Here is a 14,659-nt window from a genome sequence, read left to right on the forward strand (position 1 = left end):
AGAAATGGTGCTTGTTTTGATTCACATGTTATATATGTGTTCCATTTTTGGAAAGTAGTGAACAGCAATGACCAAAACATCTGTATCAGGTAACCTAATTACTATGGTTACTTTGACATCAAGAGACCAAAAAGCCATATTGGCACTTACAGCATGCAGAAGCATTCTTGGGTCTGCTTCTCTTGAGAACTGTGTAAGTCTTGGGTTTCTTCAGCGCCTCTGCTGGTATTGGACTTTGCCACTGGAAAGGCTCCAGCAAGAAGGTGTGTTTGTGTTGGGTGTGTTCTTACTCACTCAGATGCATTTTGAGCCATAGACTCTCAGAGGAATTTTACAAGTGACTGCTTGCTGGATGCCATATTTAGAAACTTTTCCCTTGGTGATAGTGTCCACCAAACACCTAGTATTTCTTGCATCAAATTTAGGTCCTGTCTGGTGGTGTCTTTCTGCAGTTTTCACAGAGTTACTGTTACCATATCTGTCAAAGATTTCAATTCCAGAATTAGCTTTATCAAATCCTTTTAGGAACTGCCTCAAATACTCATCAGCCAGTTCACTGAATGTATGGGACGGGTCTCACAGCCATCATTACGTGATAGCCATGGCATTTCTGATGTACACTGTGGTTTCTTTGTTGCACTCTCTTAGTTTATGGATTCTTTCAGCTTGAGCTTCCAGCTGATGCCCTAATTCAGCTTTGTCTGTTCTTTTCATTGTTCCATCAGCATGGAAGAAGGACTTACGCTAAAGTCCTTTTGGGTGACTGAAAACAGTTGCCACTGACTCTCTGCATTTTGTTAAGGACAGGACTCTGTGGAATACAATTTCTGGATTGATAGCTGCTGTGATTGTCCCTCCCTTGCCAGTCTTAACATTTGGTGGTCTTGGCCAAGTCAGCAAATGTTTTGATGCCAGATTTCTTGACTGGGCTGAAGAAGCTACGTAACCCATCAGACTCAAGTTCTCCTCTCACAAATCTCTCCATTTGTTCTTCACTAACATCTGCTATTTCAGTAGAGTGTCTTGTACATCTGATGTTACATGTAGTCCAGTAGATACGTTGATAAACACCTCTGTGATTGACGGTCAAATGCACTTATCATATTGTTATTGACATAATTGGTAAGAGCTGAAACATGCTCTCCATCCCTCTTTAGTTCAGATGCAAGGACTTGTTTGTCCGCTTTGTCCTCACTATTTGTTAGGCCACTACTTCCTCTCATAGCTTTTGCATATTCATAATATGAATCTCTGTGGTGTCATCTCTAACACTGTCACTAAATTAAAAAGCTAGTTTCTCAGATATTTCAAAGGCTAGAACTGCATCGTAGGTAATTATAGTTTAAAACCTGTCAGGCAGACTAGATGCTACATTATATGTACAACAGCTTACAGATGGAGATGCATTACTTTAGGAATTTACATGCAGTTATAGCTACCAGTTCTGCAGTACAAATTATGCCAGGCAATCTATTGCTACTTGTGCACAACCTTCAGTGTGAGACTGATCAGGTCAGCAAATTTAAGTTGAAAATATAGAAAACTATTCTTCCTTGGGATATATTTTGACAATTAAGAACATGCAATGTGAAAACATTTCATATTAGTATATTGGAAAATGTTGATATTTGCCATTTTTGCCACATACCTAACAGCATCATCGTTTCTGGGAAAAAAAACCTTACCATTGTGTCACCTTGGCTATGGGCTTACCACTCCACTTGAGAGCCCCACATCATACCTCATCTAAATGTACATGAAATAAGCTTTCAAATGATGTATGATGTGGGTATGTGAAGGGTGGGTATGCTAAATGCCAAAAATAGGCCCTTTTTGGAGAATGTTCACCCCCAAGATGGGAAGTGCAAAACTGACCTTCAATAAAACTATAAGAGTGCTGTCAAATACACAAAGAAAACATACTGAAAAAGAGAAAAATAATATTTTATCTGTCTTTTTTATGATAACTGGAGCCACTTGTATCAATAGTAAATTTAAAAAAATAAATTTTGAATGGAGATGTGATTAAATTGACATTCTTTTTAAAAAAAATTTCTCAGAATTGTAAAAAAACAAAATTGTGGAAACATTAATTTATCTTGTGGAAACTTGTGCACAGTGACTCAATTCTACTAATTTCATATTTTTTTTTATATAATATAATAATGGAATTCCACTCCTTCCTTTTTTTGTACAGGCTTCCTTAAGCCAGACTTTTCATTGATAGAATGAAAAAGTTTAAGAGGAGACTTTCCCTAACTTTACGTGGAAGCCAGACCATTGATGAATCGTTGTCTGAGCTGGCAGAACAAATGACAATTGAAGAAAACAGCAGCAAAGATAACGGTAAGTATGTTCCTTCCCTCTTCTGTTTAATTAAAGGGATACTGTCAAACTCTAGAGTATTTTTTTTAAATAACATATTCCATGGTTTATAATATTTTAGAAGCTTGACAGATTTTTTTTTCCTTTTCCTTTCCTTTCCATTTTGGCTAACATTAGAACTTTTTACCATTTCATTTGGTACATTGTGTAACTTGCTTAATATTAAGGTTGAACTGATATATTTTACCAAAAATTACATAATACAATTTTTTAAATGTGCCGAATGTCCTGAATAGCAAGTGGTGCAGAGACACTTTTCAGTACATATCTAATTTCAAACTAACTGTTTAAATATAATTATTTTTGGCCTCCAACATTGCTTCAAACTGCTTTAAATCACTGACTTTCAGAATGCATTATTCAGTGATTTGTAGTGTTGTTGTAGCTGTGTAGGCCCCAGAATATTAGAGGTGCAAGGTGAGTAAAGTAATATCTTTTATTGGGCCAACTTCTGTTTGTGAGAGAGACAAGCTTTTGGGGTACACAGAACTCTTCTTCAGGTCTGGAAAAGATGCTCAGTGTCACAGCTAAATACAAGGTGGAATAGATTTTTAGCATAAGTAGTAAACACATTCTAAGGGACCATTCAAGGTGAAGCGGCCTGTTAAGATACCTTCCATTATAGGGCAAAAAATGGGGGTTAGTGGGTTATAGATTGTTGTAATAAGTCATCATTCCAGTGTCTTTATTAAGACCATGATTTTTAGAGTCTAGCAAAGTTATTAATTTAAACTCCCAGGCTCTTCTAGTGAAGATGTGCAGGATGAGGACTGAGAGTTCAAATACAGAGAGAGCATTTTGTGGAAAGTTTTATTCGGGATGTCACAGATACCAGGAACTCGAGTGGTGCAATTAAAACTGCTGAGTACCATGTCTAATTCTCCATGGGATTGCTCTATTGTGCCAACAGAGCTCCTAGTATCTCTATCTCTGAACAACGCATTCTGAAGCTAGCCAGATACCACTAATGTGACTGAAGCACATGTGCACACCCCCAAGGCAGGGAGAAGAATAATTCTTTGCTTCTACAAGCATCTTGGCCACTGTGAGGTCTTCACTACTGTAGTCTTTCGCCTGTCTCCTAGCTGCTGCAGTAGTGACCAGAAGAGATTCTTCTGCTTCATTCTGTTATCCCAGACTTTGTGGTTCAAGTCCTCTTTTCCAGCAAATAGCTCCACTACCTGCCTCTGCTGACACTCACAGTTTTCTCAAGTAGCAGCAGAGTGTAATTGGTATGATTTTTGTTGGTTTCATGACCACTCCAAAGTTTCTGAACAGTAGCTGTGAAAACTTAAAAAATTGTGAAATCTTAATACCAGCAGAGGCTATGCAGACTTTTAGGCCCTATCCACACTACACTGTTTTCTCTTACGAAAGCTGAGCTCCTCCTCAGGAAAATGAAACTATTTCTGTCCCCCACCCTCCATTCAACCTTGCCTTGCTAGCCACTATTCTACCCCCCTCCCCAAAGGGGTTCATACCCAATACTTTGGAAGATTCAGTTTTAACAGATTGAGTTTTTATCTATGTCTACACAGCAGCTTTTTGCTAGCACAATTATTTTTGTGTCCAACTTAGCACTCTGCGTAACCTTTTAAGGAGAGCATTCTGGGTAATTCTGGGCAGCTATCCCACACTACCTCACCAGCAGCTGTCTCTGTTAATGACTTGTGTTTTTTCAGAGTTTTGTATACTTGTGAAATATTGTGTACAAGAACGTTAAAGGAATACTTTCAAGTTTGATTGGCAGGTGCAGTAGAACCTCAGAGTTATGAACACCAGAGTTATGAACTGACCAGTCAATCACACACCTCATTTGGAATCAGAAGTATGCAATCAGGCAGCAGCAGAGGGGAAAAAAAGAAAAAAAGCAGCAAATTCAGTATTATTAAACTTAAACAACTAAAAAAAAAGGCAAAGCAGCATTTTTCTTCTGTAAGTAAAGATTCAAAGCTGTATTAAATCAATGTTAAGTTGTAAATTTTTGAAAGAACAAGCATAATGTTTTGTTAAGAGTTACAAACAACCTCCATTCCTAAGGGTTCATAACTCTGAGGTTCTACTGTACTTGTCTTACTTTTATGTAATTTTTAAATTTGAGTGTCGTAGCTTTGTTCTAATGGAAATCAATGGTTGCGTACATGAGAACTTCAGTGAAAATGCATCTCTGTGTCTGAGCTTTATTTGACTGCTGAACCTGTGTACTCTGCTCCTGTATGAAGGAATTTGTAGAATGGAATAAAACAGGACTCCTGCTCACTGAAGTGCACTTTCAGGAGCAGAATTCTCATGTTAATTTTACTTTACAAGCGCTTCCATATGAGTAGAGTCAACCTGTCTTGTTGGGAAGAAGAAATAAACTGAAACAGAAGGGAGGAGAGAACACTGTGTATGGTGGACAGTGTGTGGGAAGGAGAAACCATACAGAGCAGTAAAAGAAGAAACATTGAAGTAAGCAATAACACAGGAGGGATATGTTAGACTATAATAAAACCATTTTGAATATGTTGTAAAGCACAAGGCATGAGTTAGAGTATTTAGCACTGACAAATGTCATTATTCATGGTAATTTACATTCTAGAGTATGTTGTGTTGATTTATCGGAAATTATATTTAATTTTATGTTTTTGGGCTTATACTGATATTTTATTTTATTTTAATTTCTTCTTTTTTTTAATTTAATTCCTTCTTATGCTCAAAATAATTTGAAATGAAAACAAACTTCTTACAACTTGAAAGGCAACTGTTGGGATTCTCCTTAGAAGTGGAAATCTGAGATGTCTGTTGTAGTGCAACAGATGCATATAAACATCCAGTATTATCAGAGTAGTAATTAGTCATGAAGACCCTGCCTCTGCAAACACTTATGTGTGTACTTAACTTTAGTACTGTAAGTAGTAAATGGAGTATTAGGATAGTAAAGTTAAACATATGCATAAGTGTTTGCAGGTTCCTTGCTCTATTGAACGAAAGCAGCTAAAAGTTAAATATGTCAAGCCATTTCCATTAAAAACTTCCTTGTTTTTATTTAGCATAGGAAATCTTCTGTTATGAAATGATATTCCTCATGAATTGTTACTAATGTATTCGTATTAAAAGATTTGCTGTTGTGTTTGTAAGCATGCACAGTGTAGCTGTCTTTGGAACTTCTGGGATAAAATGTTTTTAAAAATTGGATACAAAATCCTCTTTCTCACTCTCATTAAACAACATATCATTATACATTATAAAAATGTTTGCATTAGTTTTCAAGTTTGTCATTTTTGTGTACTTTTGATTTCAGATATTTGCCATTTTCATACTAAATTAATTGGCTTGTAAATAGGTATGTATTTTGGTTGTATCTTTCACAAACTAAATTTTCATTTTTGTGTCATTGGTAAGGAAAGAAATTATAGCAACAAATGATTATAATATATAATTATAATTATGATTATCAATAATACGTGGCAGGTGATGTAATAATAATAATCTGAATACAGATACCTGAAATGGAGTACAGAATTTTAAAAATCATGTTAAAACTTACTTTTGACTGATCTTGAATCAGAGATTGTTTTGTTTTCCTAATTCTATCAAATGACTCCATATTCTGAAGGGTTAAAGAGCGGCAAAGAGTTTGCATTAAAATAAAGAATACTCAGGCGCAATGTAAAATAATAATCAGAAATAAGCCTGGACCACCCGTAACTGCTCTGTGCATTTATACTACATGGCCTCTAATTCAAACAGTTTCAAAACTTTTATATCAGTGTAGTAAGTATATTTATTGATCACTTTATTTTTGTGGTTTTATTTGTGATATTTCCAGACCTCAGGCAAATTAGGGTCTGCCCTATCTTTAATCATAATCTAACTGGTAATATTTATAGGGCACATTTCATTGTATTTCGATTCCTGGGCAATATTTGTGGTGAGATCTTTAAGAAATGCCAGGGTGTGGCAGACACTGGCAGCATAATTGGCTTCAGGCACTTCTAAGTCCCTATGTACCCAGCACCTTTCTGTACAAAGCCAGCCATGGTACCACCCAGGTGTGATTGTGGTGCTAGTGATTCTAAGGACTCTGCATGAAAGAGGTCAGTACCGACAGCAGGTCCTGCTTCCATGTGGCCTGCCAAGATTATATCACAAATTGATAGATCAATGCTGTCGAATCCAATGTCACCTTCAGTACCACCTCCTTTCCCTGCAGGGGGGTCACACCAAGTTTCTGTGCAGATTCACCCCGTACTGCAGGAGTTAGATTATCTTGTTTGTCTGTGGTGAACCAGAGTCACATCTAGAAACGGGTAAGGAAATACTCTTGGTACTGGAGCTTTGTCTGTCACTGGTACCGCATCATTCTTCAGTACTGCCTGGCTCCCTGATATCTGCTAATCGATACAAGCAGTCTTCCTCAACACCACCCTGACTACTTCTCCCTTGGACTATGAGGAAGATAGTTCTTCAGATTCTCAGTTTTCCATTAGAGGCTCACTCAATTACCAACCCTGTTGTCTTATGACAACTTCTCTGAGAGAGAGACACTCCAAAATACAGGCAGATTCATCACTCCTCATTCCATCTAATATGATCAGTCCTGGGTGCCCCCTCCTTTTCATTATTGTCCTCCTCAAAGGCCATTTGGGGACCTGTGGGCTGCTTTTTGACAACAGTTTTCCAGAGCACCTAGCTGTACCTGTGGGGAACACCAGCAATCCTTTGTTCCTCCCATCCCTCCGCGTCAGTCTCCATCTCAAGAGGAATCTTTTGAGGAACAAGGAACTTATTAAAAGGATTGTTGGCTCCCTCCACATCCCCTTAGCAGAGCTTCATGAAAACTATCATAAACTTCTTAACATTCTCTGTCTGCCAACTTGTATTAGGTAGCCTTGCTGCTCAGTGAGGCTTTACTTAAATCTGCCAAAACGATTTGGCAAATCCTGGCCACCATATTTACCAACATGTGAAAGAGTAGATTAAAAAGTATTATGTTTCTGCTGTGGGTTCTGTACATACATTCAGTACCTAATTCTTTGGTCGTTAGTGTGAATGAGTGTAGTAGGCAACACCATTTTAAAGTAACCACACATGATTCTGATTCTCTTTGGTCTAAAGGCTACTCTTCTGCATCATTACAGTTTAGAATCACCAATTATTATGCCCTCATCACAATTTATAATTACACTAACCATGGCAAAAATGACAAATAGCAATACTTTACATTTGTTTGGCACCTTTTCATCCTGAAGAATGTCGGAAGTGCTTCACAAGCTATATGTGTGCTATATTATTACAATGCTAATTACTCTATTGTGTAGGTTGGCCGCATGTTGACACACACGTTCTACAACTAGAGCAGGAAAAAGTATGTCCAAGAATATGGAACAAAGTACCTTACTTTTATTTTTTTAAGGCATTTTCCAAAAGAACATACTACTGTACCTAACAAATTCTGCTAGACAACTTATTCTATTCCATATAGGTTCCTGAGGATTACACCCCTCACCACTGTATATCTGAATGCCTTCCAGTTGTGCATTCATTGACATAACTAACATCTGCCATATGCTTTTTGCTCTCATCCTCTCCCAGGGGAAGAAGCATATATGGTGGAGTGTCTTGTTCTCTCTTCGAGTGATTGCTCATATGCATTCCAGTTTAGGTGTGTGCGCACCCCGTGCACAGATTCCCGGAACTTTTTTCCCTTAGCACGCCCGCAGGGCCGGGCGGCGCCCCCTGGAGTGCCGCGCTCATGTCGCGGTATATAGGGTGCTCCGGCCCCGCAGGTCCCCAGTTCCTTCTTTCCGCCTCTGACAGTTGCTGGAACTTTTGTCCCTTGCTATTGCAAGCAGCAGTCCTTAGCCTCTTCGCTCTAGTTAGAGATCTAGAATTGTTAGTTAGTTAGTTGTTATTCAAACAGTCATTTAGATAGCTGTTGTAGTGTCAAGTGCCCTCAGGGGCTCTGCAGGAGCCATGCCGGGCTCCGCTGGCTTCAAGAGCTGTTCCCTATGCTCAAAGCAGTTCGCAGTGAGTGATCCTCATGACCGCTGCCTCCGTTGTCTTGGAGAGCAGCACCGCAAAGAAAAATGTAGGATCTGCAAATCCTTCAAGCCCCGTACCCAAAAAGAAAGGGACGCAAGGCTAAAGGTGCTGCTCATGGAGTCTGCGCTCCGTCCGGCATCCGAGCCATCAAGATCCCCGGCACCGAGTGGACGCTTGGTACAAAGCGCACTGCCGGTGCCGAAGAAGACGAAGCGGTCCGGCACCGCCTCCATGGACTCCTCCCTGCAACCAGCGAAGCAGAGAGAAGACAGGAGACACCCCAGCCACGTGCCGTGGAGGTTCCTCCGGCACCAGTGTCTCCTTGTAGGGAGCCTCCCCTGACTCCTGGGGGTGGGGGAGTGCCCCTACAAGTGCCGTCGACGCCGGAGGTGTTCGTCGTGGCAAGGGCCCTCATGGCCTTGCCCACGCCTCCGTCCCCCCCTCGGCTGAGGGGCGTGGGACTTGCATCTCGGGGCAAACCTGTGCTGGGTAGCCCCGGTGGGTGGAGGAAGCAACGCTCCCAATCCTCACCCAGACGGCCACGGAGGGTGGAGAGTGCATCCTCTCCGAGCTCCGACTCACGGTCGTTGAGCGCCTCGGCACCGCGGCACCGGGGTGGTCAAGAGGCCCTAAGAGCTGGCGCAGAAGTGTCAGCGCGAACTCTGACACCACCCGCAGCTCGGGCTCAAGCTCTCCGGTGCGGGGGATGTCGCCGCATCGCAACCACTCGCCAGGAGGCAGTCCGGTGGCATCGAGCAGCGACATCCTGGAGGTTCCCCTCCCCTCGGCACCAACTGCAGCGGCACTGTCCATTCCGGCACCGACTGCAGTACAGACGATGCCGGGACCGATAACGATGCTGGCTTTTACAGCGGCGTCACATGTCTCCCTGGCGTGGTCCATGCCATCGATGCCCCCAGCTCCATTGGGGACACAGGCACCGATGGGCCAGATCTTGGCACCTCCAGGGTTTCCGGCACTGGGGCTACCGGCACCGACCGCCTTGACACCGGGCTTCGCGGCACCGGGAAAACCAGCACGTTTCCATTCAGCCTCAACGGCGCGCAGCCGCAGAACCTGTCACTCCCCATCTCGTAGTGGGAAGCGTCGCTACAAACGGTCGGGGCGCAGACGCAGGAGGTCCACCAGTTCCTCTAGTCGGTCTTCCTCTAGAAGGCACCACAGGCATTGGCACTGGTCCTCCTCTTCTTTCCAGAGCCGCTCCCCGCCGAAAGGTCACAAGAGATGGTCTGCGGGCTCAGGCCACAGGGGCCACCATGTGGACACCCAGCAGTTACCTATGCCAGGATGGCCGCAAGGGCCATGGCATTGACCGTACTGGGGACCTTGGATCGTGCAGCCGGGACAGGGTGCTGAGTCTCTCCACTCGGGTGTGGTGCAGCCTCCACTTCCTCCAACACAACTGCCTCCACAAATTCCCTGTGATAGGGAGTCAGACCTGGAGGAAGGTCCCTCCACAGGGACTTTCAGGGACCATAAGACGCCCCTTTTCGATTTCCGGGCGCACCAAGATCTCCTTAAGCGGGTAGCTACCAATTTGGGGTTACCGCTTAAGGAGATGTCGGAGGAGGATGATCCCCTCTTTGGCCCTTCGGGGTCCTCAGGCCCTTCTCGAGTGGCCCTCCCCGTCCACGAAAGGGTAATGAAAATTGTTAAGGCCCTTTGGCAAACACCTTCCTCTGTTCCCCCAACATCGAAGGGAACAGAAAGGAAGTTTTATGTGCCGAAGGAAAACTTTGAGTTCTTGTATAATCATCCCCTCCCAGGGACTCTAGTTGTGGATGCGGCGAACCAGAGAGATCGCCAAGGGGGTCAGGGGAGTACCCCCAAGGATAAGGAGGAGAAGAAATTAGATCTCTTCGGCCGCAAGGTTTATTCGACGGCCGTGTTACAATTAAGGGTGGCAAACCATCAGGCCCTCCTGGGAAAATACAACCAGAACCTGTGGGTCTCGATGCAGCGTCTGATCTCAGAGCTTCCCCCTGATCAAGCTGCAGACCTGGCCACCTTGGCACAGGAGGGAGAGACAGTGGCCCAAGCAGCTCTGCAGTCCGCCAGTGATGCGGCAGATACCGCAGGCAGGGCGATGGCGTCCGCCATCGTCACACGCCGCTGTTCCTGGCTGCAAGCATCGGGGTTATCGGTAGAGGTCCAGCAAGCCATCCAGGACCTCCCCTTTGAAGGCTCCTCAAGAAGAGAGGTCGGACGATAAGTTGCATGCCCTCAAAGACTCGAGGGCTACCCTGAGGTCCTTAGGGCTATACATCCCTCAAGTGTCAAGACACCAGTCTTGCCCCCTGCCACAACGGCAGCCACCTCCCCCGCCAAGACCAGCCCCTCGGGCCGCTCAGCAAAAGAGGGGACAGGAGCGCTTTAGAGGGCCCAACTGCTGTGAAAGACAGGGCTCTTCAGTGCGGGCGCAGCATGGCGGCAAAACCGGAAGTGGAAACGGTAATAAACGCTTTTGACAGCAACTACGAGGGTGGCGCACTTCCTTTTCCCCGGGAGCCTGACCGACCCTTTGAAAGCAGGCTTCGGCCTTACTATCATGCTTGGGAAACAATCACTACGGACCGTTGGATCCTGGGGGTGGTTCTCAAGGGCTATGCCCTCCAGCTCACTTCTTTTCCCCCGGACACTCCTCCCACCCTGCGCATAAGCAACTCCTCATACAGGAGGTCCACTCACTCCTGAAACTCGGTGCAATTGAGGAGGTCCCATGGGCGGAAAGGGGAAGGGAATTTTACTCTAGATACTTTCTCATCCCCAAGGCCAAAGGCGGCCTGAGACCAATCCTGGACCTCCGTCGTCTGAATAGATATATCAGACGTATCAGGTTCCGTATGGTTTCCCTAGCCTCCATAATTCCGGCCCTAGATCCAGGGGACTGGTACGCTGCCCTTGATTTAAAGGATGCCTACTTCCACATCTCCATTTTACCAGGGCATAGGAGGTTCCTGAGATTCACGATACAGGGAGGCCACTACCAATTTGCGGCCCTCCCATTTGGCCTGTCCTCAGCCCCGAGGGTCTTCACCAAGTGTATGGCGGTAGCGGCAGCCTATTTGCGCCACAAGGGAGTACAGATTTTCCCCTACCTGGATGACTGACTCATCAAGGACAGATCCAGGGATCATGTGCAGAACAGCCTGGAGCTGGCTTGCGCCACATGACCAGACTGGGGCTGCTCATCAATGAGCAAAAGTCCACACTCGCCCCTTTATAGGGGCCACCCTGGACGCCGTACCTTGGCCAGAGCCTTCCTGCCACGGCCGCGTTTCAAGGCAATGGGATCCATTATCGCGGAGCTGCATAGGTCCCCCATGACGACAGCCAGGCACTGCCTACAGCTGTTGGGACATATGGCAGCCTCTACTTGCGTGGTAAGGCTGGCCCGTCTCAAGCTAAGGCCCCTACAGGCATGGTTAGCTTCGGTCTACGTACCCTTCAGACACTTACTGACCAAGGTGGTCACGGTTCCCCCACAGGTGCTGTCCTCCCTACATTGATGGAGGAACCTGAGGGAGGTGCTCAAGGGAGTCCCGTTCAGAGACTTGGCTCTGTCCGTGACCCTTATCACAGATGCCTTGGATGTGGGATGGGGAGCCCACATCAGCAGCAACCTGGGCACCCAAGGGTTATGGTCACTGATGGAGAGAACTCTACACATCAACATTTGCGAGCTCAGAGCAGCCGTTTGGCGTGCAAGACCTTCCTCAGATTCCTGAAGGGCAAGGGGGTACAGTTCCTTACGGACAATACAGCCGCCATGTTCTACATGAACAGGCAAGGGGGGGCGCGCTCCTCCGCCCTGTGCCAGGAGGCTACATGACTATGGGAATTTGCAGTGAGGCACGATTTTCATTTATTTGCCTCTCACCTCCTGGGGATCAGGAACGACGAGGCGGACCGCCTCAGCAGGTCGTTCTCTCCCCGGCACAAGTGGTTGCTACACCACAAGGTAGCAACTTCAATCTTCCGAGAGTGGGGTGTTGCCCTTCTGGACCTGTTCGCGTCCTCTTGGAACAGGAAGTGCCCGAAATACTGCTTGCTCCAAGGTCGCGAGCCGGGCTCCCTGTCTGACGCGTTCTTAATAGAATGGTCAGGGTCCCTGATGTATGCTTTTCCCCCCATCCCACTGCTCCCTCAAGTCCTGCTCAAGATCAAGAGGGACTGGGTGAATGTCATACTGATTGCCCCAGCGTGGCCGATACAGTACCCTGCTCGACCTATCCATCAACACGCCAATCCCGCTCCCGAGGCGCTATGACCTGCTCTCCCAGGACCAGGGGCACCTGTTGCACCCAGACCTGGACTCCCTCCACCTGACAGCTTGGAGACTCTCTGGCTGACAGAGGGAGAAAGAGCTTGCTCCTTGCAGGTTCAATAGATTCTGTTGGGTAGCAGGAAACCCTCCACACGGGTTACATACCGGGCTAAGTGGAGGCGCTTTACAGGCTGGGTGGAGGCCAAGGGTGTCATGCCATCCTGCTTGCCAATACAGGCTGTCCTGGAATACCTTCTGCATCTTAAACTCCAGGGCCTAGCTTTGGCCTCCCTGAAGGTACACTTGGCGGCCATCTCGGCTTTTCACCAGCCGATGGAAGGGCGGTCACTGTTTGCCCACCCGATTTCGGTCAGATTCCTGAAAGGGGTAGAAAAGGTGTTTCCACAGGTTCAGGATCCAATCCCCCCCCTGGGATTTAAACCTTGTCCTCAGCATATTGACAGGTCCCCCCCTTTGAACTCATGGCTACATGCTCCCTGTTGCTCCTCTCTTGGAAAGTAGCATTCCTGGTGGCCATTACTTTGGCCAGGAGGGTCTCTGAGGTAAGGGCACTAACATCGGAGCCCCCTTATACGGTTTTTTACAAGGACAAGGTCAGGCTGCGACCTCACCCAGCCTTCCTACCCAAGGTAGTGACCCAATTCCATTGTAACCAAGACATTTTCCTCCCTGTCTTTTTCCCAAAACCACATGGTTCGGCCGAGGAACGGAGATGGCACTCGCTGGATGTCAGGCGGGCCCTGGCACACTACGTGGAGAGAACCAGACCCTTCCGTAAATCGACACAGCTGTTCGTAGCAGTGGCAGACCGGATGAAGGGCTCTACCATCTCCACCCAGCAAATCTCTTCTTGGATCATGTCCTGTATTAAGACATGTTACAAACAAGCGAAAGTGCCCCTGCCAGGAGCGGTGACGGCACATTCGACCAGGGCTCAAGCCTCATCAGCAGCCTTCCTAGAGAACGTGCCACTGCAGGACATCTGCAGGGCAGCCACCTGGACATCAGTTCACACTTTCATGACCCACTACGCCATTGTTCAACAGGCGAGAGACGACGCAGCTGTCGGCAGAGCCGTACTGAGTAGAGCCGCTCGTCTGACTCCTACCCGCCTCCTAGGGTATGGCTACTTAATCACCTAAATTGGAATGCATATGAGCAATCACTCGAAGAGAGAAAACAAGGTTACTTACCAGTAACTGTTGTTCTTCGAGATGTGTTGCTCATATCCATTCCAAACCCACCCCCTGTCCCCACTGTCGGAGTCGGCAGAAAGAAGGGACTGGGGACCCGCGGGGCCGGAGCGCCCTATATACCATGACATGAGCGCGGCACTCCAGGGGGCGCCGCCCGGCCCTGCGGGCGTGCTAAGGAAAAAAAGTTCTGGGAATCTGTGCACGGGGCGCGCACACACCTAAATTGGAATGGATATGAGCAACACATCTCGAAGAACAACAGTTACTGGTAAGTAACCTTGTTTTTTTAGAGTATTTTTTTCTTTTGTTTTTTCTTTAATAAATACATAGGAACATGTGTATATATAAGAAAAGGCAAAGTCAAAGAAATGTTCCTCGCACTTGGAGCGGAAGGTGGTAAGGTTTATGATGGTCCTTAGTTCTGGGAGGTGGATGTTGGGAAGAGTTCATTCCTTTGTCATAGACTGACCCTCAACAAAGTTGTCTCCCACACAGTTTTTCTTCTGCACGTTGATGTACTTCCTGTTCCCAGGAGTAGATCAGTGTGTGCTAGGGCATAGTTTCTCAACCTGTGGCCAGGGGTACGTGAGACACAGGTAGAGGGTACGCGGCAAAAAACACAGTGAAGGGAGGCGAATGGCAGCCACCAACTTCCTGTGGATTAATTGGTTGTGTAGAAAAGCCTTTAGAAAGTTTATCTTTTTGAAATAATTACTGTTTCTTGATATTGGAATAGGAATGC

At 45.9% G+C, this 14,659-nt stretch overlaps 1 protein-coding gene across 2 annotated transcripts in view; it reads left to right on the plus strand.

Moving 5' to 3' along the window:
• The window catches only part of CDK17 (cyclin dependent kinase 17), a 188,281-nt gene that overhangs the window by 80,841 nt on the left and 92,781 nt on the right, over window positions 1-14,659 (plus strand). For both annotated transcript variants that reach the window (XM_067559770.1, XM_067559771.1), the window contains exon 2: window positions 2,198-2,346. In XM_067559770.1, the coding sequence (XP_067415871.1) occupies window positions 2,229-2,346 (118 nt within the window). In that variant the 5' untranslated portion in view covers window positions 2,198-2,228. The remainder of the gene's footprint in view (window positions 1-2,197; window positions 2,347-14,659) is intronic.

This window comes from Emydura macquarii, unplaced genomic scaffold, assembly GCF_026122565.2.
Source record: "Emydura macquarii macquarii isolate MOO-44397 ecotype Brisbane River unplaced genomic scaffold, CSIRO-AGI_Emac_v2 contig_2205, whole genome shotgun sequence".
Classification (NCBI taxonomy): domain Eukaryota; kingdom Metazoa; phylum Chordata; order Testudines; family Chelidae; genus Emydura; species Emydura macquarii.